The sequence below is a fragment of the Pristiophorus japonicus genome, chromosome 5, assembly GCF_044704955.1.
Source record: "Pristiophorus japonicus isolate sPriJap1 chromosome 5, sPriJap1.hap1, whole genome shotgun sequence".
Lineage (NCBI taxonomy): Eukaryota > Metazoa > Chordata > Chondrichthyes > Pristiophoridae > Pristiophorus > Pristiophorus japonicus.
The window spans coordinates 7,931,493-7,958,664 of record NC_091981.1 but is presented as its reverse complement, the minus strand read 5'-3'; the positions used below and the strand labels follow the sequence as shown (position 1 = coordinate 7,958,664).

The following is a 27,172-nucleotide window of genomic DNA, read 5'->3' as shown; positions in this document are numbered from 1 at the left end:
TGTTGCCACCGTGAGGGCTTTCGGACAGGTAAGGGCCCAGGGCAATTTTATCCGCTCACACGCCAGGTTCCTGGGGAGCGAGCAGGGTTAACATCGTTAACTCTGATTCTCTCCCCACAGAGGATACCTGACCTGCCGAGTACGATCAGCATTTTCTGCTTAGGTACAACATTAAACTTTTCTGGTCATGTAAAATCATTTGCACCATCAGGACCAAACATTTTCTGCCAGTGCAAATTAAAGTGGTGTCTGACCGTAACCTCGACTGTGAGATAATCTTATTATGATGAACCTTTTATAAAACACTGCTTCGGCCCCAACTGGAGCATTGGGCCCAAGTTTCCACATGATTTGCGCCTGATTTTTAGGAGCAACTGGTGGAGAACGGACTATCTTAGAAATCGCAATTCTCCACATTTTTTTTTCTGCAGTTCTAGTCAGGTAGAACAGTTCTACTTTGGAACAGAATTTTTTCTTCAAAAGGGGGCGTGTCCGGCCACTGACGCCTGATTTGAAAGTTTCCACAGTGAAAACATACTCCAAACTAAAGTAGAATGGAGCAAGTGAAGATTTTTGTAGAACTGAAAAAACCTGTTCTACACATTAAAAAATCAGGCGCAGGTTACAAATTAGGCGTCCAGAACGAGGTGGGGGGGTTGGGGGGAAGGGAAGTCATTAAATTCTACAATAAATCCTTATTTATACTTATACAAATATTATACAAATAAATCCAACCTGAATAAACATTTATAAGCAAAGAAAAGATTAAATAAACCATCTTCCTACCTGTGTGAAAGTGCTTCAGGCAGGCCTTTCGGGACCGAAGGCTGAACGGGCCGGCCCGAGACTTCGGGCAGGGCCTGTCCCCAGCACCAGATTTACAGGTAGGTGGCGTTGGGTTGGGTTGGGTCGGGTGGGGGGGGAAGAGAGAGAGGGGGGGGGAGAGAGAGAGAGAGAGAGAGAGAGAGGGGGGAGAGAGAGGGAGAGGGGGGAGAGAGGGAGAGGGGGGGAGGGAGGGAGGGAGGGAGGGAGGGGGGGGGAGGGAGGTCAGGTCGGATCCAGTCCGGGAGCGGGAGTCGGGTCGGGTCCAGTGGGGGGGGGTGGGTCGGGTCGGGTCGGGTCGGGTCCAGTCGGGGGGGGGGGGGGGGGGAGCGGGTGTCGGGTTTGGTCCGGAGGCCGGGGGGGGGGCGGGGAGCGGGAGTCGGGTCTGGTCAGGGGGGGGGAAGCAGGAGCTGGCCGTGGGAGGAGCCTTATTCACGCAGCCCCAGTGAGGCCATTGGGCCAGGGCTAGGGGTTGCGTGCTTCGGGCCCCTCCCACACAGTTCGGTGCCTGGAACTACTGCACTTGCGTGCCCACTGTAGCGCGCATGTGCAGAGGTCCCGGCACTGTTTTCAGCGCAGGGGCCTGGCTCTGCCCCCCCCACAGCTCGTGCTGGCTGCGCCGAGGGCCAGAGGACTTGCAGGGAGGTGGAGAATACCGAGGATTTTTTTAGGCGCACTTTGTGGCGCGAAAAACAGGCGTCCAGGTCGGGACTGCGCCGTTCTAGGCGCGTGTGGAAACTTGGGCCCATAGTGTCCAATTCTGGGCACCGCACTTTAGGAAGGATGTGAAGGCCCTAGAGAGGGCGCAGAAAAGATTTACAAGAATGGTTCCAGGGATGAGGGACTTCAGTGACGGGGACAGACTGGAGAAGCTGGGGTTGTTCTCCTTGGAGCAGAGAAGGTTGAGAGGAGATTTGATCGAGGTGTTCAAAATCATGAGGGGTCTGGACAGAGTAGATCGAGAGAAACTGTTGCCATTGGTGGAAGGATGGAGAACCAGAGGACACAGATTTAAGTTGATTGGCAGAAGAACCAAAGGCGACATGAGGAAAAATCCTTTTTACGCAGCGAGTGGTTAGGATCTGGAATGCGCTGCCTGAGAGGGTGGTGGAGGCAGACTCAATCGCGGCTTTCAAAAGGGAGTTGGATAAATACCTGACAGAAATAAATTTGCAGGGCTACGGGGAAAGGGCGGGGGAGTGGGACTGGCTGAGGTGCAAGGGGGATAGAGTATAAAAGCAGGGAAGTCCTGCTACAACTGTACAGGGTATTGGTGAGGCCACACCTAGAGTACTGCGTACAGATTTGGTCTCCTTATTTAAGGAAGGATATACTTGCATTGGAGGCTGTTGGAGAAGGTTCACTAGGTTGATTTCGGAGATGAGGGGGTTGACTTATGAGGATAGGTTGAGTAGGTTGGGCCTATACACTTTGGAGTTCAGAAGAATGAGAGGTGATCTTATCGAGACATATAAGATAATGAGGGGGCTCGACAAGGTGGATGCAGAGAGGATATTTCCACTCATAGGGGAAACTAAAACTAGGGGACATAGTCTTAGAATAAGGGGCCCCCCATTTAAAATGGAGAGGAGGAGAAATTTCTTCTCTCAGAGGGTTGTAAATCTGTGGAATTCTCTGCCCCAGAGAGCTGTGGAGGCTGGGTCATTGAATATATTTAAGGCAGAGATGGACAGATTTTTGAGCGATAAGGGAGTAAAGGGTTATGGGGAGCGGGCAGGGAAGTGGAGCTGAGTCCATGATCAGACCAGCCATGATCTTATTGAATGGCGGAGCAGGCTCGAGGGACCGAAAGGCCCGCTCCTGCTTTTATTTCTTATGTTCTTATGTGCTCTTGCGGCGAGCCAGCACGGGCTCGATGGGCCGAATGGCCTTTTCCCGTGCTGTGATTCTATGATTTAGGACTCTCAACCAAAATAAAGGATAATGAGCGACAAGAGCAAAATACTGCGGATGCTGGAAGTCGGAAATAGAAACAGAAAGTGCTGGAAGTACTCAGCGGGTCAGGCAGCATCTGTGGAGAGAGAAAGTGAGTTAACGTTTTGGGTCGGTGACCCTCCATCAGCACTGGAAGAAGTTCGAGACGTGAGAGGCTTTAAGCAAGTGCAGGGGCGGGGAAAGGGAGGGAAGAACAAAAGGGAAGGACAAAAGGGAAGGTCAGCGATAGGGTGGAAGGCAGGAGAAATTAGAGAATCAGAATCACAGAACGGTTACAGCACAGAAGGAGGCCATTCGGCCCGTCGAGCCCGTGCCGGCTCTCTGCAAGAGCACCTCAGCCAGTCCCCCTCCCCCGCCCTTTCCCCGTAGCCCTGCACATTTATTTCTGTCTGGTACTTGTCCTACAATATACATCAATGATTTAGATGAAGGAATTGAGTGTAATAGCTCCAAGTTTGCAGATGACACTAAGCTGGATGGCGGTGTGAGCTGTGCGGAGGATGCCAAGAGGCTGTAGGGTGACTTGGACAGGTTAGGTGAGTGGGCAAATGCATGGCAGATGCAATATAATGTGGATAAATGTGCGGTTATCCACTTTGGTGGCAAAAACAGGAAGGCAGAATATCATCTGAATGGCGGCAGATTAGGAAAAGGGGAGGTGCAACGAGACCTGGGTGTCAGGGAAGTGGAGCCGAGTCCATGATCGGATCAGCCATGATCTTATTGAATGGCAGAGCAGGCTCGAGGGACCGTATGGCCTACTCCTGCTCCTATTTCTTATGTTCCTTTGTCACCTGCCCTAATATCGCCTTATGCTGCTCTGCGTCAAATTTTGTTCGATAACCGCTCCTGTGAAGCGCCTTGGAATGCTTTACTACGTTCAAGGCGCTACATAAGTATAAGTTGTTGTTGTTGCCATGTGCTGGCCATCGCTTTGCTCTGAATGGCTACCGCCCCCAAAATCTGCAGCAACAATAAAAACAGCACCCATGCAGATTAGTCTGAATTTAGTGATGTTAAAGGCACTCAGACGTCTGCTCCAGCGACATTCCACGCCAAGCTGCGCGGCCGTCCGGCGGTTTGGAGGTCCCACGCATGATGCTCACTGGCTTCACAATGCTCGCGCGAGAAAGTGAAAGGGCCACGCAGCCCGTTAAACGGCCCGTGCACACCCGAAAACAGAAATAAGAGAAGGGAACATTGCTGACAAATGTCGGCATGTGTTTTTGTACAGAGAGCTGTACAGTGCAAAAAGTGCAGGAGCTACATAGAAAAATCTGTGTTTAATTATCCTTTATTATAATCCTATTTGAAAACGAACGACTGTAATTATCACTGCGGCAGAAACAACGCCCTGGAACTCTGCAGCAATAACATCAAATAATTAACCTCTGTGAGTGTGCGCAATTTCCTGCGCGGGTTAAACGTATCTTGGCCACAAATTATTGATCCTTGGAGCATTGCTGTGTTTGCCAACAGCCTCTTATCTTTATCCCATTACCATTTCCTTTTGCCTGGTTCTAATCATCCCTTTTGTCAATTAAGATAAAAAAAATGTGCAGGTCACTGCTTTCAAAAGGGAGTTACATAGAAACATAGAAAATAGGTGCAGGAGTAGGCCATTCGGCCCTTTGAGCCTGCACCACCATTCAATAAGATCATGGCTGATCATTCCCTCAGTACCCCATTCCTGCTTTCTCTCCATACCCCTTGATCCCTTTAGCCGTAAGGGCCACATCTAACTCCCTTTTGAAAATATCTAACCAACTGGCCTCAACAACTTTCTGCGGTAGAGAATTCCACAGGTTAACAATTCTCTGGGTGAAGAAGTTTCTCCTCATCTCGGTCCTAAATGACTTACCCCTTATCCTTAGACTGGTGACCCCTGGTTCTGGACTTACCCAGCATCGGGAACATTCTTCCTGCCTCTAACCTGTCCAGTCCCGTCAGAATTTTATATGTTTCTATGAGATCCCCTCTCATTCTTCTAAACTCCAGTGAATACAGGCCCAGTCGATCCAGTCTCTCCTCATAGGTCAGTCCTGCCATCCCGGGAATCAGTCTGGTGAATCTTCGCTGCACTCCCTCAATAGCAAGAACGTCCTTCCTCAGATTAGGAGACCAAAATTGAACACAATATTCCAGGTGAGGCCTCACTAAGGCCCTGTACAAGTGCAGTAGGACCTCCCTGCTCCTATACTTAATTCATTTTGCGATGAAGGCCAACATGCCATTTGCCTTCTTCACCGCCTGCTGTACCTGCATGCCAACTTTCAATGACTGATGTACCATGACACCCAGGTCTTGTTGCACCTCCCCTTTTCCTAATCTGCCGCCATTCAGATTCTGCCTTCTTGTTTTTGTCACCAAAGTGGATAACCTCACATTTATCCACATCTGCATCTGCCATGCATTTGCCCACTTACCTAACCTGTCCAAGTCACCTTACAGCCTCTTAGCGTCCTCCTCACAGCTCACACCGCCATGCAGCTTAGTGTCATCTGCAAACTTGGAGATATTACAATTCAATTCCTTCATCTAAATCATTGATGTATATTGTAGGACAAGTACCAGACAGAAATAAATGTGCAGGGCTATGTGGAAAGAGCGGGGGAGGGGGGCTGGCTGAGGTGCTCTTGCAGAGAGCCGGCACGGGCTCGACGGGCCGAATGGCCTCCTTCTGTGCTGTAACCATTCTGTGATTCTGATTCTCTAATTTCTCCTGCCTTCCACCCTATCGCTGACCTTCCCTTTTGTCCTTCCCTCCCCTCCCCCCTTTCCCCGCTCCTGCACTTGCTTAAAGCCTCTCACGTCTCGAACTTCTTCCAGTGCTAACGGAGGGTCACCGACCCAAAACGTTAACTCACTTTCTCTCTCCACAGATGCTGCCTGACCCGCTGAGTACTTCCAGCACTTTCTGTTTCTATTTCCGACTTCCAGCATCCGCAGTATTTTGCTCTTGTCGCTCATTATCCTTTATTTTGGTTGAGAGTCCTAAATCATAGAATCACAGAACGGTCACAGCACGGGAAAAGGCCATTCGGCCCATCGAGCCTGTGCTGGCTCGCCGCAAGAGCACATAAGGACATAAGAAATAAAAGCAGGAGCGGGCCTTTCGGCCCCTCGAGCCTGCTCCGCCATTCAATAAGATCATGGCTGGTCTGATCATGGACTCAGCTCCACTTCCCCGCCCGCTCCCCATAACCATTTACTCCCTTATCGCTCAAAAATCTGTCTATCTCCTATTTAAATATATTCAATGACCCAGCCTCCACAGGTCCTCTGGGGCAGAGAATTCCACAGGTTTACAACCCTCTGAGAGAAGAAATTCCTCCTCCTCTTCATTTTAAATGTGCGGCCCCTTATTCTGAGACTATGTCCCCTAGTTTTAGTTTCCCGTATGAGTGGAAATATCCTCTCTGCATCCACCTTGTCGAGCCCCCTCATTATCTTATATGTCTCGATAAGATCACCTCTCATTCTTCTGAACTCCAAAGTGTAGAGGCCCAACCTACTCAACCTATCCTCATATGTCAACCCCCTCATCTCCAGAATCAAGCGAGTGAACCTTCTCTGAACTGCCTCCAAAGCAAGTATATCCTATCGTAAATATGGAAACCAAAACTGCACGCAGTATTCCAGGTGTGGCCTCACCAATACCCTGTACTTGTAGTAGTAAGACTTCCCTGCTTTTATACTCCAACCCACTATGCAATAAAGGCCAAGATTCCATTGGCCTTCTTGATCACTTGCTGTACCTGCATACTAACCATGTGTGTTTCATGCACAAGTACCCCCAGGTCCCATTGTACTGCAGCACTTTGCAATTTTTCTCCATTTATATAATAACTTGCTCTTTGAATCTTTTTCTGCCAAAGTGCATGACCTCACACTTTCCAACATTATGCTCCATCTGCCAAATTTTTGCCCACTCACTTAGCCTGTCTATGTCCAAAAGCTTGGTCAAAGAGGGAGGTTTTAAAGAGCGTCTTAAAGGAGGAAAGAGAGGCGGAGAGGTTTAGGGAGGGAGTTCCAGAGCTTGGGGCCCAGGCAGCTGAAGGCACAGCCACCGATGGTTGAGTGATTATAATCAGGGATACGCAAGAGAGATCATAGAATCATAGAATAGAATCACGGAACGGTTACAGCACAAAAGGAGGCCATTCGGCCCGTTGAGCCCGTGCCGGCTCTCCGCAAGAGCACCTCAGCCAGTCCCACTCCCCCCGCCCTTTCCCCGGAGCCTTGCAAATCTTTTCCCTTTGGGTACTTATCCAACTCCCTTTTGAAAGCCACGATTGAGTCTGCCTCCACCACCCTCTCAGGCAGCGCATTCCAGATCCTAACCACTCGCTGCGTAAAAATGTTTTTTCCTCATGTCACCTTTGGTTCTTCTGCAAATCGCCTTAAATCTGTGTCCTCTGGTTACCCACCCTTCCGCCAATGGGAACAGTTTCTCTCTATCTATTCTGTCCGGACCCCTCGTGATTTTCAACACCTCTATCCAATCCGATATGGGGATTGGGCGGGAAAGTGGAGTTGAGGTCGAAGATCAGCCGTGATCTTATTGGATGGCGGAGCAGGCTCGAGGGGCCGAATGGCCGACTCCTGCTCCTGTTTCTTATGAGGGAGAGGTAGCGAGGCAGAGAGGTTTTAGGCAGGGAATTCCAGAGCTTGGGGCCCAGGCAGTTGAAGGCACGGCCACCAATGGTGGAGCGATTATAATCAGGGATGTTTAAGAGGCCAATAACTAAAGGAGTGCAGACATCTCGGGGAGGGTGTTGGGGAGATTACAGAGATAGGGAAGGGGCGAGGCCATGGAGGGATTCGGAAACAAAGATAGGAATTATATTGAAAACCTGTCTGGGAAAGGATTGTTCACAAAGCAGCAAGGGGAGAATCGTTGCTATATAACTTAAAACTTAAGCTGAAAATAAAGTTTGCAGCATTCCCATCGCGTCCAGTGAGCCACTTGGGGACTTTGAACCGCGACAGTTACGTCTGTTAAACCCAATCGTCTGTGTAGTGGCAGCTGTGCCAGACTCTGCTTGAGGTGGTCTCATAATTCTTGGCTAAATTTTATCTGACTGACTTAACGTACACCACACAGTTCACATCAACAGGAACACGCCAAAGCATTGCCTGCAACATAACTGACTTGCAGGTGCTGAGGATTTTAAATCTGGTTATTTTTGAATTCATTCACATGAAGTGGGCATCAACAGCAACAAAAACTTGCATTTATATAGCGCTTTTAACATGGTAAAACGTCCCAAGGCGCTTCGCAGGAGTGTTATAAAACATTAAAGTCGCTGGAGAAATACCACCAACGATGTCTCCGCAAGATCCTGCAAATCCCCCGGGAGGACACACGCACCAACGTCAGCGTCCTCGACCAGGCCAACATCCCCAGCATCGAAGCACTGACCGCACTCGACCAGTTCCATTGGGCAGGGCCACATTGTCCGCATGCCCGACACGAGACTCCCAAAGCAAGCGCTCTACTCGGAACTCCTACACGGCAAGCGAGCCCCAGGTGGGCAGAGGAAACGTTACAAGGACACTCTCAAAGCCTACCTGATAAAGTGCAACATCCCCACCAACACCTGGGAGTCCCCGGCCAAAGACCGCCCTAAGTGGAGGAAGTGCATCCGGGAGGGCGCTGAGCACCTCGAGTCTCGTCGCCGAGAGCATGCAGAAATCAAGCGCAGGCAGCGGAAGGAGCATGTGGCAAACCAGACTCCCCACCCACCCTTTCCTTCAACCACTGTCTGTCCCACCTGTGACAGAGACTGTAATTCTCGTACTGGACTGTACAGTCACCTGAGAACTCACTTTTAGAGTGGAAGCAAGTCTTCCTCGATTCCGAGGGACTGCCTATAATGATGATAAAACAAAAATAAAATTTGATACCGAGCCGTATAAGGAGAAGTTAGGGCAGGTGACCAAAGCTTGGTCAAAGAGGTAGGTTTTAAGGAGCGTCTTAAAGGAGGAAAGAGAGGTAGAGAGGCGGAGAGGTTTAGGGAGGGAGTTCCAGAGCTTGGGGCCCAGGCAACAGAAGGCACGGCCACCGATGGTGGAGCGATTATAATCAGGGATGCTCAGGAGGGCAGAATTAGAGGAGCGCAGACATCTCGGGGGGTTGTGGGGCTGGAGGAGATTACAGAGATAGGGAGGGGCGAGGGCCATGCAGGGATTTGAAAACACGGATGAGAATTTTGAAATAAAGGCGTTGCTTAATCGGGAGCCAATGTAGGTCAGCGAGCACAGGGGGGTGATGGGTGAGCGGGACTTGGTGCGAGTTAGGGCATGGGCAGCCGAGTTTTGGATGACCTCAAGTTTACGTAGGGTAGAATGTGGGAGGCCAGCCAGGAGCGCGTTGGAATAGTCAAGTCTAGAGGTAACAAAGGCATGGACGAGGGCTTCAGCAGCGGATGAGCTGAGGCAAGGGCGGAGACGGGTGATGTTACGGAGGTGGAAATAGGCGGTCTGAGTTATGCTGTGGATATGTGGCCGGTAGCTCATTTCAGGGTCAAATATGACACCCAAGTTGCGAACAGTCTGGTTCAACCTCAGACAGGAGTTGGGGAGAGGGATGGAGTCAACGGCTAGGGAACGCAGTTTGTGGCTTTGGTCTTCCCAATATTTAATGGCAGCATTAATTTCCCATCTCGAATTGTCCTTTGCTGCAACAAAAATGAGTTAACCACATTGCTGTGGGTCTGGAGTCACATATCGGCCAGACCGGGTAAGGACGGCAGATTTCCTTCCCCAAAGGGCATTAGTGAACCAGACGGGTTTTTACGACAATCCGGTAGTTTCATGGTCACCGCGACTGACACTCAATTTTTAATTCCAGATTTTATTTAATTGACTGAATTTAAATTCCCCAGCTGCCGTAGTGGGATTTGAACTCTGGTTTCCGGGGTCATTAGTCCCGGCCTCTGGATTACCATCCGAGGAACATTACCACTGTGCTACCGTACCCTGTCCTATTACTGCACTGCAGTTGAGCATTCCTCCAGCCTGGGTAAATGTGTAACACCCAGCGTCAGTAAAAGATGAATGTGCATCAGAGAACAGAGTATAGTGAACAGGACAGTGATAGACCCCAGGAGGACATAGACTGGCTGGTGAAATGGGCGGACATGTGACAGATAATATATTTAACGCAGAAAAGTGTGAAATGATGCATTTTGGTAGAAAGAATGAGGACATTTAAACTAAAGGGTACAATCTTAAAGGGGGTGCAGGAACAGAGAGACCTGGGGGTATATGGGCACAAATCATTGAAGGTGGCAGGGCAGGTTGAGAAAGAGGTTAAAAAGGCTTACGGGATCCTGGGCTTCATAAATAGAGGCACAGAGTACAAAAGTGTGGAAGTTATGAACCACCTGTATAAAACACTGGTTCAGCCCCAACTGGAGTATTGTGTCCAATTCTGGGCACCACACTTTAGGAAGGATGTGAAGGCCTTAGAGAGGGTACAGAAGAGATTTACGAGAATGGTTCCAGGGATGAGGGACTTCAGTGACGTGGATAGACTGGAGAAGCTGGGGTTGTTCTCCTTGGAGCAGAGAAGGTTGCGAGGAGATTTGGTCGAGGTGTTCAAGATCATGAGGGGTCTGGACAGAGTAGATCGAGAGAAACTGTTCCCATTGGTGGAAGGGTCGGGAACCAGAGGACACAGATTTGAGGCGATTGGCAGAAGAACCAAAGGCGACATGAGGAAAAAATCTTTTTTTACGCAGCGAGTGGTTAGGATCTGGAATGCGCTGCCTGAGAGGGCGGTGGAGGCAGACTCAATCGCGGCTTTCAAAAGGGAGTTGGATAAGTACCCGAAGGAAATAAGTGTGCGGGGCTACGGGGAAAGAGCGGGGGGGGGGGGGAGTGGGACTGGCTGAGGTGCTCTTGCAGAGAGCCTCCTTCTGGGCTGGGGGAAAGGGCCCCTCATAGTGTTATACAGCTTGTGAGTACAGCGCCCGTCATGGCCATCATCGGCAGGCACAGACAAACCAAACTGGAAGGGGAGATCGAGCGCCAATCAATAAACCCAGTTCCAGCCTCTTTCCAATTTGCGTTCAACTTGCGTTTGGTAGGTCATTCGGCCGCTATTCGATTATCGCGTTTGGCGAGCCTCCTGCACAAATGGCCATCAAAGGAAGGCCTCAACATTCGCCAGGACCGTCGTACCTTGGTCCTGTACCACAGCCAATCCTCTCTCCCTTAAAATACACCGCCACTGTGTATGTCCTGGCATGGGACGGACCCACTGTCTGAAGAATCCTGATGGGATAAAATGTAGGATCTCGGTTAGTCGCGTCCTGAAAAGAACAACTTGCATTCACAGAAAATCTTTGCCTGCGTTCACTGAAAAGACCTGCATTTCGATAGCACATTTCAAGACCAACCGGACGTCTCAAAGCTTTTTACAGCCAACGAAGTATTTTTTTCCAGAGTGTAGCAATGGAGGAAATCACATAATCCCCTTTGAACCTATTCAGGACATAAGAATTAGGAGCAGGAGTCGGCCATTCGAGCCTGCTCCGCCATTCAATATCATGGCTGACTATTCCCTCAGTACCCCTTTTCCTGCTTTCTCTCCATACCCCTTGATCCCCATAGCATATCTAACTCCCTCTTGAATATATCTAATGAGCTGGCATCAACAACCCTCTGCGGCAGGAAAGTCCACAGGTTAACAACTCTCTGGGTGAAGAAGTTTCTCCTCATCTCAGTCCTAAATGGCTTACCCCTTATCCTTAGACTGTGTCCCCTGGTTCGGGACTTCCCCGACATCAGGAACATTCTACCCACATCTAACCTGTCCCGTCCCGTCAGAATTTTATATGTTTCTTTGAGATCCCCTCTCATTCTTCTGAACTCCAATGTATAAAGGCCCAGTTGATCCAGTCTCTCCTCATATGTCAGTTCCGCCATCCCGGGAATCAGTCTGGTGACCTTCGCTGCACTCCCTCAATAGCAAGAACGTCCTTCCTCAGATTAGGAGACCAAAGCTGAACACAATACTCCAGGTGAGGCCTCACCAAGGCCCTGTACAACTGCAGTAAGACCTCCCTGCTCCTATACTCAAATCCTCTCGCTATGAAGGCCAACATGCCATTTGCCTTCTTCACCGCCTGCTGTACCTGCATGCCAACTTTCAATGACTGATGAACCATGACACCCAGGTCTCGTCGCACCTCCCCTTTTCCTAATCTGCCGCCATTCAGATAATATTCTGCCTTCGTGTTTTTGCCCCCAAAGTGGATAACCTCACATTTATCCGCATTATACTGCATCTGCCATGCATTTGCCCACTCACCCTGCAGCCTCCTAGCGTCCCCCTCACAGCTCACACCGCCACCCAGCTTAGTGTCATCTGCAAACTTGGCGATATTACACTCTCAGCCTTGAATATACTCAGCGACCCAGCCTCCACAGCCCTCTGGGGCAGAGAATTCCAGAGATTCACCACCCTCTGAGTGAAGAAATTGCTCCTCATCTCTGCCCTAAATAGCCGACCCCTTATCCTGAGACTGTGACCCAGAGTTCTAGAGGTAGAAATTGCCGGAAACGGGGCGCCCCGACCGGTTTTGCATGGCTCTGGCCGCTGCAATGGATACGGTGGCCTATCTGGCGAAATTCAGCTCCTCGGGGCTTTTGTTCCCCAGGGGGGCGAATGTGGATCATCATGGGGGGCGGGGGGGAGGGGGGGGTAGAGAGGCAGTGGGGGCGGGGTGCAGTGTCTGTAGCTGTCGGTCACTGCGCTGACGCGTCACAACATCTTCAGTTAGTTAAAGGGGAGAGCCGCGGCGATTCTTTAAGTTGGGTCCACCAGGGAGGGTCTCGGCCGGGCCCAGCGGCCTGGCACCCAAGAGTGGGAGGGGGAATGCCAAGCTGCCTGTTGGCGGCCCGGCCAAACCCGGGGGGGGCCAAAACTGCCGGCCCAACGCGGCAGTCGGATGACAAAAAAAAAAGAATAAGGTGGGCGCCCTCCCCTTTAATGGCGGCCATGCCGCCCTTTCACACCGGCTGGTGGCGGGGACTGTACCGCGGGGCAATTTCGCCAGACGGTAAGGGGCCGGCGTGTGCACGAAAACGGGCGGAGAGGTCCCCTGCACCGCTCCGCTTCTGAGGGAGGAAAATTTCTAAAATGGCGGCCTTGCTGCGGTCGCCGGACATTTTGCCCCCGCCCGCCACTCAGAGTCTTTAGCGTCCGCATAGACTCTCCAGCCCGGGGAAAGCAACCTCTCAGCATCTACCCTGTGCATCCCTCTCACAATCTTGTATGTTTCAATGAGATTGAAAGCAAACACGCAGTTGGGAAGGCAAATGGTATGTTGGCCTTCATTGCAAGGGGATTTGAGTACAGGAGCAAGGATGTCTCACTGCAGTTGTACAGGGCCTTGGTGAGACCACACCTGGAGTAGTGTGCGCCGTTCTAGTCTCCTTACCTAAGAAAGGATATATCTGCCAGAGAGGGAGTGTATCATTATCATAGGCAGTCCCTCGAAATCGAGGAAGACTTGCTTCCACTCTAAAAGTGAGTTCTCAGGTGACTGAACAGTCCAATACGGGAACCACAGTCCCTGTCACAGGTGGGGCAGACAGTACTGGAAGGAAAGGGAGGGTGGGACTGGTTTGCCGCACGCTCCTTCCGCTGCCTGCGCTTGGTTTTTGCATGCTCTCGGAGATGAGACTCGAGGTGCTCAGCACCCTCCCGGATGCACTTCCTCCACTTAGGGCGGTCTCAAGCCAGGGACTCCCAGGTGTCGGTGGGGATGTTCTATTTTATCAAGGAGGCTTTGAGGGTGTCTTTCATAGGTTCACCAGACTGATTCCTGGGATGGCAGGACTGTCATATGAGGAGAGATTGGGTCGACTGGGCCTGTATTCACGAGAGTCTAGAAGAATGAGAGGGGGATCTCATTGAAACGTATAACATTCTGACGGGGTTGGACAGACTGGATGCGGGGAGGATGTTTCCCCCAGGGCTGGGAAGTCTCGAACAAGGGGTCACAGTCTCAGGATACAGGAAATTTAGGACCAAGATGAGGAGAAATGTTTTCACTCAGAGGGAGGTGAACCTGTGGAATTCTCTACCACAGAAGGCTGTGGAGGCCAAGTCATTGAATATATTTAAGAGGGAGATAATTAGATTTCTAGAAACAAAAGGCATCAAGGGGTATGGGGAGAAAGCGGGAATATGGTGTTGAGATAGAGGATCAGCCATGATCATATTGAATGGCGGTGCAGGCTCGAAGGGCCGAACGGCCGACTCCTGCTCCTATTGTCTATGTTTGTAGGAGATCACCCCTCATTCTTCCAAGCTCCAGAGCGTACATTAGACTGGAGAGAAATGCGAGATTCAGTGTTCCACACACCTGCATTGTGCAGATAGAAAACGTACTTTTCTTCGATCATGAGTACCCTGCACAAAATATGATTTTGTTCACACCGCATGCAAAACTCACTTGTACAAAGGAATGTCTGGCTCCTTGCCCTCCGTGCGCAGTGTCAAGCAGCACTGTTGCAGTTGTGACTTGGGGTCGTTCCAGTCCTGGTTCAAGATAAACTCCTGCACCGACACAAAGGCAAAGTTTAAATCCTGCGCATGTCACTGGGGTTAACGACAGACTTTATACATCTAATTACTTCAGTTAACTGTCCCCTTTGCACGCAGAACGTTTCTGTTCTGTATGTATGACAAAAGTATACTCCCTGTACATTCAATGTACAGTTACATAAGACCACTGGATGTATCTGCACACTGTATACACTATGCCTGTACCACTAGAGGGTGCAACTGGTGGAGGCCTAGGGGGCCACCTGCACACGGCAGGTAACCAGGTATAAAAGGGAGCTCACCGTGCTGCATCCTCACTGCAATAAATGGACTAAGGTCACCACAGTTCAAGTACAATACCTTACCTCGTGGAGTCATTACTAGGGTGCTTACAGACACAATAGTTTCAGCTTTTATACACTGACGGAGTCACTGAGGGCACGGAGACAATACAGTAACTGCCGATCAGTCCATGTCCGATTTGTTACAATCGGTCTGTGAATGTAACTTACAACAACAACAACTTGTATTTATATAGCATCTTTAATGTAGTGATACTCCTGTGAAGCGCCTTGCGACGTATCATGAGGTGAAAAATTTGACACCGAGCCGCATAAGAAGAAATTAGGACATGTGACCAAAAGCTTGGTCAAAGAGGTCGGTTTTAAGGAGCGTCTTGAAGGAGCAAAGAGAGGTAGAGAGGCGGAGAGGTTTAGGGAGGGAGTTCCAGAGCTTGGGGCCCAGGCAACAGAAGGCACAGCCACCGATGGTGGAGCGATTATAATCAGGGATGTTCAGGAGGGCAGAATTAGAGAAGCGCAGACATCTCGGGGGGTTGTGGGGTTGGAGGAGATTACAGAGATAGGGAGGGGTGAGGGCCATGGAGGGATTTGTAAACAAGGATGAGAATTTTGAAATCGAGGCGTTGCTTAACCGGGAGCCAATGTAGGTCAGCGAGCTCAGGGGGTGATGGGTGAGTGGGACTGGGTGTGAGTTAGGACACGGGACAATGAACACAGGGGGTGGATGGGTGAGCGGGACTCGGTGCGAGTTAGGACACGGGGCAGTGAGCTCAGGGGGTGATGCGTGAGTGGGACTGGGTGCGAGTTAGGACACGGGACAATGAACACAGGGGGGTGGATGGGTGAGCGGGACTCGGTGCGAGTTAGGACACGGGGCAGCGAGCACAGGGGGTGATGCGTGAGTGGGACTGGGTGCGAGTTAGGACACGGGGCAGCGAGCACAGGGGGTGATGCGTGAGTGGGACTGGGTGCGAGTTAGGACACGGGGCAGGGAGCACAGGGGGTGATTGTGAGTGGGACTTGGTGCGAGTTAGGACACGGGGCAGTGAGCTCAGGGGGTGATGGGTGAGCGGGCGATAAAAAGCACAACTACATTTAGAAAAATGCCAGTTTACAAGTATTACAATTACATTTCTGCTTGTTTAAAATAGCGTCAATAGATGTATACCATATAGAAGACATCAGTGGTTGGTATGAAAGGGGAGACGAAAGATGGAGAACTCGCAGGTTTACGACTGGTGAGAAAAGCCCTTTATTTCCTTTAATTGTAGTTTGGCTAATTAAAGCTGCATGGGACAGAAAATGCTCCATTGTATTACGAGACGCAAACATTTCTACCGCTGTAAATGGGGACTGGTGACACGGACGTCACAGGCCTGGAGTTTACGCTCAGTCGTGACGGGATATTTTCAGCACAGCTGCCTGGAATCTGCCAAAGCAGCGCAAAAGATTGCGGAATTTTAAGCACAGATCGCGGTCCGGCGCGTCTCGAGTTTCCGCCATCTTTTGCGCGGTTTAAAAAAACATCCCGCTGGAAGCAGGCCCCGCCCACAAAGCTGGCCCCCCCCCAGGTCGAAATAATCACCCGGCAAGTTTTCGCCAATTCAGCTCGTTTGTGGGCCTTCTTGGCGGCTCCGAAAAGAAAACGACTTTGTTTTTTTTTAAATATAAGCACAAAGGCGCTAATGGCAAGATCTGAAAGGTTTAAAAAGTATTTAATTTACTCAGAAACTGACTACTGTGTACCAATGTCACTAGAGAATGGTTCGGTAACGTTCTTTTTAAAGTAATTTTCAGTTAGTACAGTCGCCTAGTGGTTATGTCACGGGACTAGAAACACAAAGGCCTGGAATAATGATCTGGCGATGTGAGCTCAAATCCCACCATGGCAGCTGGGGAATTTAAATTCCGTTAATTCAATATATCCGCAATAAAAAGCTAGTATCAGTAAACGGTGAGCATGAAACTACCAGATCGTCGTAAAACCCCATCAGGTTCACTAATGTCCTTTAGGGGAGGAAATCTGCTGCCCTTACCCGGTCTGGGCCGATATGTGACTCCAGACCCACAGCAATGTCGCTGACTCTTAACTGCTCTCTGAAATGGCCCAGCGAGACACTGCGTTGTGTTCAAGGAGGCGGCTCACCACCACCGAGGGCAATGAGGGACGGGCAATAAATGCATCCCGTGAACGAATACAATGTATTTTTTTTTAATTTGATCACTCACAGGTTAAAAATGCTTATTTTTTTGTGATTAAACCAATTTTCAGCTGTATTAATAGTCAAACTATCTTATCACTCTTATTAAATATATAATCAAGGGGTATTTTAGAGAATGCAAATATTTAAAAAAAATCACGTTTACATTTTAAATCGCTGCTCAATTGTGCTGGTTCGCAACAGATTTTTTTTACATTCGGCGATATGCAAACGATTTTGTGCGGAAACTTGAACAAATTTTTGAAATTTTTTTAAACGGCCGCAATTTTGAGCGCCCGGCTGACCAACTGCGGAAAGACTTGGACTATAAATTGACACGGAAGTGAGGTTGAATGCACTGACCTTCAATCGTGGGAAGAAGCACACGTTCATGAAGGTGCGGACATAGTCCAAATCCTGGTCGATATAAAGTGCAGCTATGAATGCTAAATAAAAAAAATAAAAGTTAAACTTTGAAAAAATTTATTCTCGGCAGCACTTACTGAAAAGGATCCCATCTATTTGAAAGAATTACTTCATTTCTATAGCGCCTTTCACCTCCACTGGACGTCTCAAAGCGTTTTACAGCTAATGAAGCACTTTTTGGAATGTAGTCACTGTTGTAATGTAGGAAAGGCGGCAGCCAATTTGCGCACAGCAAGCTCCCACAAACAGCAATGTGATAAATGATCCGGATAATCTGTTTTTCTCGCGATGGTGATTGAGTGATGAATTGGTCAGGACATCGGGTGTAACTCCCCCTGCTCGTCTTCGAAATAGTGCCATGGGATCTTTCACGTCCACCCGAGAGGGCAGACGGGGCCTCGGCTTAACGTCTCATCCGAAAGACAGCACCTCCGACAGTGCGGCGCTCCCTCAGTACTGCCCTGGGAGTGTCGGTCTAGATTTTTGTGCTCAAGTCTGCCTCGAGTGGGACTCGAACCCACAACCTTCTGACACAGAGGTGAGTGAGTGAGAGAAAGCCACAGCTGACATTTCACTTTGGTACATTACATTTAAAAAAATAATAATTAAACAGATCTATTAAAAAAGAAAAACACAAATTTTGGCCCAAGCAGATGAGTTTGAGGTTTCTATGCCTTTAAGAAAATGATTGCGCTCAGGTGCAATCTGTCATGTTGAGCCTGTAGCACATTAACACATCCTTCATATGCAATGCCACATTAACAGCTTTCCAGCCTCCACATTGATCACAGCGCGACAGATAAGCAACTTTTCTATTCATTGTGAATATTTCCACTGAATTTGCAGCCTGGAGCATCATGTCTTCAATAGCTTGGCAAGACTGTGTGCCAAACATACACCTGTCTGATGTTCTGAAAGCACTCATTCACTTCATAAGAACGCAAGAATTAGGAGCAGGAGTCGGCCATTCGGCCCCTCGAGCCTGCTCCGCCATTCAATAAGATCATGGCTGATCTGATCATGGACTCAGTTCCACGTCCCCGCCCGCTCCTCATAACCCTTCACTCCTTTATCGTTCAAATATCTATCTCCACCTGAAATATATTCAATGACCTAGCCTCCACAGTTCTCTGGAGCAGAGAATTCCACAGATTTATGATCCTCAGAGAAGAAATTCCTCCTCATTTCCCTTTTAAATGGGCGGCCCCTTATTCTGAAACTATGGCCCTCTAAGTTCCAGATTATCCCCCAGCAGGGGAAACATAACAAGAATTAGGAGCAGGAGTAGGCCAGACGGCCCCTCGAGCCTGCTCCGCCATTTAATAAGATCATGGTTGATCCGATCACGGACTCAGCTCCACTTCCCTGCCCAATCCCCATAACATTTTACTCCCTTATCGTTCAAAAATCTGTCTATCTCCTCCTTAAATATGTTCAATGACCCAGCCTCCACAGCTCTCTGGGGCAGAGAATTCCAAAGATTCACGACCCTGAGAGAGAAGAAATTCCTCCTCATCTCAGTTTTAAATGGGCGACCCCTTATTCAGAATCTATGCCCCCTAGTTTTAGATTCCCCGAGGGGAAACATCCTCTCTGCATCTACCCTCAGGATTGTATACGTTTCAATAAGATCACATCTTATTCATTCTTCTAAACTCCAATGAGTAGAGGCCCAACCTGCTCAAGGTTTCCTTGCAGAGTCCTTGGAAAAGGAGGCGTCTAAGATATCTGATAACCCAGAAATTCTTCTCCTGCCTGACTATCTTTAAAACCTCCAGCCCCAACCATTGGCTCTTTCGTGTATCTGGAAGCCAAGTCATCCACCAATGGGGGAAGGACGACTTAAAAAAAAAATTAATAATTCATTTAGAGGGGATTTGAGGGGGGGAGGGGGGCTTCTTTACGCAGAGGGTTGTGGGGATCTGGAACTCGCTGCCTGGAAGAGTGGTGGATGCAGAAACCCTCACCTCTTTTAAGAGATGGTTGGATGGGCACTTAAAGTGCAGTAACCTGCAGGGTTACGGACCTAGAGCTGGTAATTGGGATTAGACTGGATGACCTTTTGTTGGTCGGTGCAGATATAATGGTAAGTACTGCAGGGAATAGAATACGGCCAGGGTGATCTCCTGGACTAGTGTCGATCGCCTGGATGGGTTGGAGGGGCATTTTCCCAGATTTTTTTCTCCCTAAATTGGCCTGGGATTTTAATCTGGTTTTTGCCTCTCCCAGGAGATCACATGGCTCCGGTTGGGGTGGAGTGTAGAATGTTTCAGTATAAGGGGTGCCATTGTGTGAGGCGGACTGGTTGGGCTGGGTGCTCTTTGCCTTTCCGTCATTGTTCGTGGGACTGTGTGTGATCTTTGGGGCTGCTGGCCAGGGGCCGCGTAAGCTTGTCGGCCGGCGCGGACACGATGGGCCGGAATGGCCTCCTTCTGCGCTATTAATTTCTGCGCTATTAATTTCTATGTTTCTATTCACAAGAGGTGGGAGTTGCGGAGGCGGAGGTGAGCCGCCTTCTCGAACCGTTGCAGTCCGTGTGGTGAAGGTGCTCCCACACTGATAGCTACTTGCCATTTCTTTGGCCCCATTTCACCTGAATCAACTCTCCCAGGTCTGTGAGCGTCAGTGAAGAGTTGAATTGTCGACTTGTGAAACGCTTGTACATCAGGCACTGCCGGGCACACCGGACTATTTCCCAACCTGTCTTGAGATATTCACGAGCAAAAAAAAAACCCGAAAGAAAAATTATTGAACAAAACCTAGCAGGGATCTGGTGATTAGAATCATAGAATTAGGTTACAAATCTCGTCTCAACCTTCTCTGCTCCAAGGAGAACAACCCCGGCTTCTCCAGTCTATCCACGTAAACTGAAGTCCCGCATCTCTGGAACCATTCTCGCCAATCTTTTCTGCGCCCTCTCTAAGGCCTTCACATCCTTCCTACAGTGCGGTGCCCAGAATTGGACACAATACTCCAGTTGAGGCCGAACCAGTGTTTGATACAGGTTTGTTGTGACTACTACGCCTAAACGTGCACTCACATTCTAAAAGATCAGCAAGGGTCTTGGTTCGTAGCGCGACAGGTCTTTTGGTTTTGTCATTGGTGATGGCGAAGTCTTGCATGCCCAGTTCTTCCGCCACTTTGGCCTGAGTCCGGTTATTGACCAACGAGCTCCGTAACAGCTACAGGGAAAGCAATCGCAGAAAAATATTGTTACTGTACTTCATTCTGGCCATGAACTCAATTCCGTTAACTGATATCCAGGACACCATGCAGGACAAAGCAGCCCGCTTGATTGGCCCCCCATCCACCACCTTCAACATTCACTCCCTCCACCACCGGCGCACCGTGGCTGCAGTGTGTACCATCTACAAGATGCACTGCAGCAACTCGCCAAGGCTTCTTCGGCAGCACCTCCCAAACCCGCGACCTCTACCCGCCTAGAAGGACAAGGGCAGCAGGCGCATGGGAACACCACCACCTCCACGTTCCCCTCCAAGTCACACATGATCCTGACTTGGGAATATATCGGCCATTCCTTCACCGTCGCTGGGTCAAAATCCTGGAACTCCCTCCCTAACAGCACTGTGGGAGCACCTTCACCACATGGGACTGCAGCGGTTCAAGAAGGCGGCTCACCACCACCTTCTCAAGGGGCAATTAGGAATGGGCGATTGCAATGTATTTGCTTCATGGGTTCTTTGCTTAAAAATTCATAGCAACACATTGCTATTAAGAACTAGTTGGTTTATTAGCAAAAGGTTCAACAATCACACGACACATTACCGGTTCATCCACCGGGCTCACAACCACCTGCCCAATCGTGGATCCCCCGAACCCAACTGGCTGGGGTTTTACTGAGTCTTGTGAACATCAAGTGACTGGCTAATCCACTCACAATTCAACAGCTCTACAACTAGAGCCGTAAATCAATAAATCCGTAAATCAATAAATCATTAAATCACGTGCCCCCTAATTAAAGAGGGGCACCAAAACCGACAATTAAACAAATTAGACTTTAAACATTAAATGGTCAAATTAAATTTTGGTTGCCGGGGGTGATGATGCACTCCAGTCCCTCCGGCGCCCACCTCTCGCGGAAGGCCCCGTGCTCCATCTCCTGGGACACCCTGGCTCGGATGTAGCCGCGGAAGAGAGGCAGGCAGTCGGGATGAACGACCCCCTCGACCGCCCGCTGCCTGAACCGGTTAATGGCCCCCTTGGCCGTGCCCAGGAGCAGTCCTACGAGGAGGCCCTCAAACCTGCCCGCTCCCCTCCGCACAGGGTGCCCAAAGATCAGGAGTGTGGGACTGACGTGCAGCCAGAATTTGAGGAGCAGCCCCTTCAAATATTGGAAGAGGGGCTGCAACCTCACACATTCAACATAGACGTGGAACACTGACTCCTCCAGACCGCAGAAATTGCAGGCAGCCCGGGAACCCGTGAACCGAGTTAAAACCTTATTGCACGGGACCGCTCCGTGCAACACCCTCCAGGCCAAGTCCCCAATAAATAGAGGGAGGACTCTCGCGTAGAGAGCGCTCCACTGGGGATCCCCGCCTCCTCCGGACGGCAAGATGGTGCGCCATGGCGTGTCCGGACGGCAGACGAGGATGGCAAGGCGGAGAGTGTGCAGGAGCAGCCCGTACAGGAAACCCCCTCCGCGCGGAACTGAAAGGCACGGAGGGGATTTCCCGGAGGAGGCTCAAGTTGTGAGGCGCCGGCTCCCGAGGGAGGTTCCGGGGTTTGGCGCCGATGAGGAATTCCGTCCGGACGGGGGTCAGTTCGGACGGGATCTCCCCACGTGCTTGAGCCTCCTCGACGCACCTAACGGAGTCAGGGCCCAGAGCTGTTTTTAGCGACTCGATGGCATCGGCCGCGCGGCGGACGTCGGCCCAGGATAGGCGCCGCGCCAGCACGTCAGGCGCCATCCAGCCCGCTCCTCCGCCATCGAGCAGGTCCGTGACCCTCGTCAACAGCTCTACAACTATTTTGTTGTCAACAGCTCTACAACTATTTTGTTGTCAACAGCTCTACAAACCCGTGAGCTCTACAAACCCGATACTCACAGGTACTTACATTACCGCAATAAATGCTGCCATTGCCAGCGATGCCCAACAAAATAAAAATAACTTTCTAATCCACATCAGATTTCCTTTGCACAACACAGCATTCTGGATTAAAGATTAGAGTCAGGCAGCATCTGCTCTGATGAAAGATCACCGACCTGAAATATTAACTCTGTTTCTCACCCCGCAGATGCTACCATGACCTGTTTCCACCATTTTCTGTTTCCGCATCTGCATATCATTTTTGGACATTACTTTACAGTGATTTGAATCTACAACAACAACAACTTGCATCGATAAAGCGCCTTTAACGCAGTAAAACGTCCCAAAACGCTCCGCGGGAGCGTCGTAAAGCAAAGTTTGACACCGAGCCACAGAAGGAGAAATTAGGGCCGGTGATGTCAAAGAGAAAGGTTTTATGGAGGAGTAGAGAGGCGGAGAGGTTTAGGGAGGGAGTTCCAGAGCTTGGGGCCCAGGCAGCTGAAGGCACGGCCACCGATGGTGGAGCGATTATAATCAGGGATACACAAGAGGGCAGATTTAGAGGAGCGCAGACAACACGGGGGGGGGGGGGGGGGGGGTCGTGGGGCTGGAGGAGATTACAGAGATAGGGAGGGGAGGGGGCGAGGCCATGGAGGGATTTGTAAACAAGGATGGGCAATCCTTAAGATTCCAGAATTATTTAGCAGTATGTTAGGAGGGTGAGGAATCTGGCAGTCATGGGAATTTTAACCTGTTGTTGGTATTGTTGATAAAAATGATTCTTTCATCATCAATAGGCAGTCCCTCGAAACGAGGATGACTTGCTTCCACGTTAAAAAGGGATGAGTTGACAGGTGTTTCAATGAAGGGCCTAATATTCCAGATCCCAAACTACATCCTGAAGGGTGGAAGATGCCTGTGGGTGGATTTTTTTAACGTGGGGTGACCGTTGCACACCAGCCACCACACGGGCTTGACAGAGCGAGGTCTTGGTCCAGTGGCAAGGGTTAACCAGGACGACTGGAGACCAGCTCTGCTGCACGGACCTAGTGCGCACACATATCGCACAGTGTGGGCTGGCCCGTGCTGCCCCTGGGCCCTCACCTTTCCTGGGCCCCGTACCCTTATTCGCTGCACCTCCGCCACAATCTCTGTTTGGTATTGTTGGTAAAAATGGTATAATATTAGTGAGCCTCCTGTAGCCGTGCATTTTCTTTAAGAGTTGGACTTGTTCCACCAGAGCAAGGTTACAGCACCACCTCTGGTCAAAGTAATTACAACAGCCATCCTTCCCCAGGGTTGGCAGGTTCCTGTTCCAAAACGTTGTGGGGGGAGTACAGCGAGGAGATTCATGAGGCATTGAACCTCAGCGCGAGGCAGTCAGCGGACCTGGGGAAGTAGCAGAAGATTGGAAACAGGCCAACCATGGTGCCGGGAGTCAGAGGTCGCAACAAAACATACACTGGCCTACTCCTGCACCTAATGTTTCTATCTGTCTAAGCCTTGAATATACTCAGAAGCAGAGAAAATAGAACTGTTTGGAACCTAGGAGTTTTGCAGGGTGAGGGGGCTGGGACTTGGATATACCACAGTGCCACCACTGGATGGAGGGCATAATACCAGCGTGACAAGTTGTAATATGAAGTTTCCATTATAAAGGTAGACATGGGAATTAATAATAGAATAAATTTGATACTAAAAGTGTGACAAAAACATTGCAACAGGAAGTAAGGTTCTGGTTAACAGGAAGTGCGCTCAGATGTATGATTTTTAAGAACACCTTTTACAATAAAGTTTTCTCGCGTACCACCCGGTTCGGTGATCTTAGCACAGAGATCACAATTAATGTCATCTCACCGAACCAGTCGTTAAATCGACCTCCTGGTGACGGTAGCAGGATAAAGAGAAGAGAATTAACCTATTACTGAAGAATATTGATATTTAAATGCTGCAGAAGGTGGCGTCCTCGTTTGAGTTTGAGAGGAGATTTAATCGAGGTGTCCAATGTCACGAGGGGTCTGGACAGAGTAGATAGATCGAGAGAAACTGTTCCCATTGGCGGAAGAGTCAGGAACCAGAGGACACAGATTTAAGGCGATTGGCAGAAGAACCAAAGGCGACATGAGGAAAAACGTTTTTCCGCAGCGAGTGGTTAGGATCTGGAATGCGCTGCCTGAGAGGGCGGTGGAGGCAGACTCAATCGTGGCTTTCAAAAGGGAGTTGGATAAGTACCCTAAGGAAATAAATGTGCGGGGCTACGGGGAAAGGGCGGGGGGGGGGAGTGGGACTGGCTGAGGTGCTCTTGCAGAGAGTCGGCACGGGCTCGACGGGCCGAATGGCCTCCTTCTGTGCTGTACCCGTTCCGTGATTCTATAATAGCACGGAGGTTGCACTGTATAAAGAGGAGCTGATTTTCTGTTGAGCACATTAAGAACAGTCCTTTTACATTGCCCAGCGCTTAAATAAGGTATTCATTTAACCGACAGTGACTGGTGTGCGTCTCACCGTTAAGTGGCCCTCGTGGTGGTCCGGGAAGTGTACGAATAAGTACTCCGTGGCAACCAACTGCATTATAGAGTCACCGAGGAATTCCATCCGCTGGTTGTGGCCCCTGCAAGAATCAGATCAATACGTTACAATCAATGAGAGTGAAGCCAGCAGCAAATTAAATTGAAAAGCACTCAAGTTGTGTTGGGTCTCTGTAATTACCCAAACCAACCAGCGTTGTGGCCAAGATTAAAACTGCGTGTTGTGCACTAACGTCACAACCGCTGGACGTCTCTTCTGTACATCCCCCCCCGCGGCCCCCGCCGGCCCGATCATACCCATAAAGCATATTTTTGAATCGTTCTGCAATGCTCAATTTGCTACACTTATCCCAGCAGTGTCAGCCAGTGGGTTCAACCTCTCGCCTCGGAGTCAGAAGGTTGTGGGTTCCAAGTCCCATTCCAGGGACTTGACCATGAAATTTGGACTCGGGCTGAATTTTCGGCGACTTTGCGACCAAGCTTTTGCCGCGCTTTGCGCGCGATCGCGGTCGGCGGGATTTCCCGGCACCCTTTTGCCGGCGGAGCTGCCACGTACCGCCGGGGAAGGGGCGCGCCGACGTGAAACGCCGCGGATTGCGTTACCGTCGTACTTTCGGCTCTCTCCGCCACGCCCAGAACACCGACACGGGTCAAACCTGTCGGTGCTGCCCTGTCAGCAGCGGTAAGTATGAAGGCCGGCAAAATCGGTAAGTTAAAAGTTTTTAAACTTTTTAAATTATGTTTTGCCGATTTAGGGTTTTTTTGAATGTATTTTTGCAATTTTGTTTTGTTGTTTTCCCCCCCCCCGCGCCCTCCCAAGGCCTCTCTCGCAGCGCCTACCAGCCCCGGACTAAAGTTGCCGAAACTCGCAGTTTGCGCCGCGAATCCTCGTGCATCGCCAACTTTACCGACGCCTAGCCGAAAAACGGTAGCACAGCAAAAAAACGGTAACTTTGGTGTAAAACTACCGATATCGGCAACAACCAAAAATTCAGCCCCTCGACCGACACTTCCAGTGCAGTGCTGAGGGAGTGCTGCACAGTCGGAGGAGACATTAAACCGAGGCCTCATCTGCTCTCTCAGGTGGACGTAAAAGATCCCACAACCACTGTTTCGAAGGGGAGTTATCCCCGGTGTCCTGAGGCCAATATTTATCCCTCGACCAACATCACTGAAAGAGATTACCTTCAACAGTCCTGGCAAGTGGCGAGAGCAGAGAGATTAGCAAGCACCTCCAACGGTTTTACTGCCAACATCTAGGATTCACTGTCTTTGAAGGGTTTACGCAGTAGTGCTAACTTCTAAACAACAAAATTATGCGGGAGAATCTTAAAAAAAAAAAAATTGTTATACCACAGATTTTTATCAAAGGACCACAGAAAGCTGACAGTAACTCATGGGGGTTTTGCCTGTGGACTCCTCCACATGTACCAAGAGGAATAACACTTTAACAGAATCCTTCAAAAAGGTTCTGAAACAACAGAAAGTAAACACTACAAAAGCTTGAATAATAATTGTCTCCATCATTATCTGAGAGAGAAAATCAGGGCGGGCTGACTGCTTACAACACAGCAATGCACTAATACAACACGAGTTCAGAAGAATGAGAGGTGATCTTATCGAAACATGTAAGATAATGAGGGGGCTCGACAAGGTGGATGCAGAGAGGATGTTTCCACTCATAGGGGAGACTAAAACTAGGGGATATCGGGCTCAATTTTCCCCAGAGCATTTTTTTTTGCCGTACTTGAAGAGTTACGCCCGATTTTTTGGCGGGGGGGGTCTAAGGTTGGCTTTCTTTCGGCATGGCGTAACCCGACCTTTAGTTTTGGGGCTGGATCCTTGATCTGCACCAAAAAGATCTCTCTCTCTCTCTTCCCGTGGGTGGGGTTGGAGTTAAGTTGCTACGCCAATTTCCTTAACTCTCCAGAAGGCTTTTTCCAGAGAGGCCACATACGCTGGCCTAAATCAGAACTGGAGTAACTCTCAGCTGGCCAAACTTCCCGAAATGGCCAGAATTGGCGCGGGTGGCAGGTCACGCCCCCTTTGGCTGAAAAAAAAAACTGACCTAAAAAACAATCGTAACTAACTGAGTTACACTGGTGCAAATTGATCGGGGAAACTGGGATTTTTCAACTTAGGCCAAAATGAGCAGCCTGCTCCAAAAAGAAACGGCGCAATTCACTGAGGAACATTGACCCCATCGTCTCAGAATAAGTGGCCGCCCATTTAAAACGGAGATGAGGAGGAATTTCTTCTCTCAGAGGGTTGTAAATCTGTGGAATTCTCTGCCCCAGAGAGCTGTGGAGGCTGGGTCATT

At 49.8% G+C, this 27,172-nt stretch overlaps 1 protein-coding gene across 1 annotated transcript in view; it reads right to left on the bottom strand.

Moving 5' to 3' along the window:
- The window catches only part of drosha (drosha ribonuclease III), a 106,330-nt gene that overhangs the window by 22,843 nt on the left and 56,315 nt on the right, over window positions 1–27,172 (bottom strand). The window contains exons 17-21 of the mRNA XM_070879769.1: window positions 24,830–24,935; window positions 20,314–20,455; window positions 17,211–17,293; window positions 14,253–14,356; window positions 10,969–11,061 (exon numbers count right to left, since the gene is read on the bottom strand). Coding sequence (XP_070735870.1) covers window positions 10,969–11,061; window positions 14,253–14,356; window positions 17,211–17,293; window positions 20,314–20,455; window positions 24,830–24,935 — 528 coding nt within the window. The remainder of the gene's footprint in view (window positions 1–10,968; window positions 11,062–14,252; window positions 14,357–17,210; window positions 17,294–20,313; window positions 20,456–24,829; window positions 24,936–27,172) is intronic.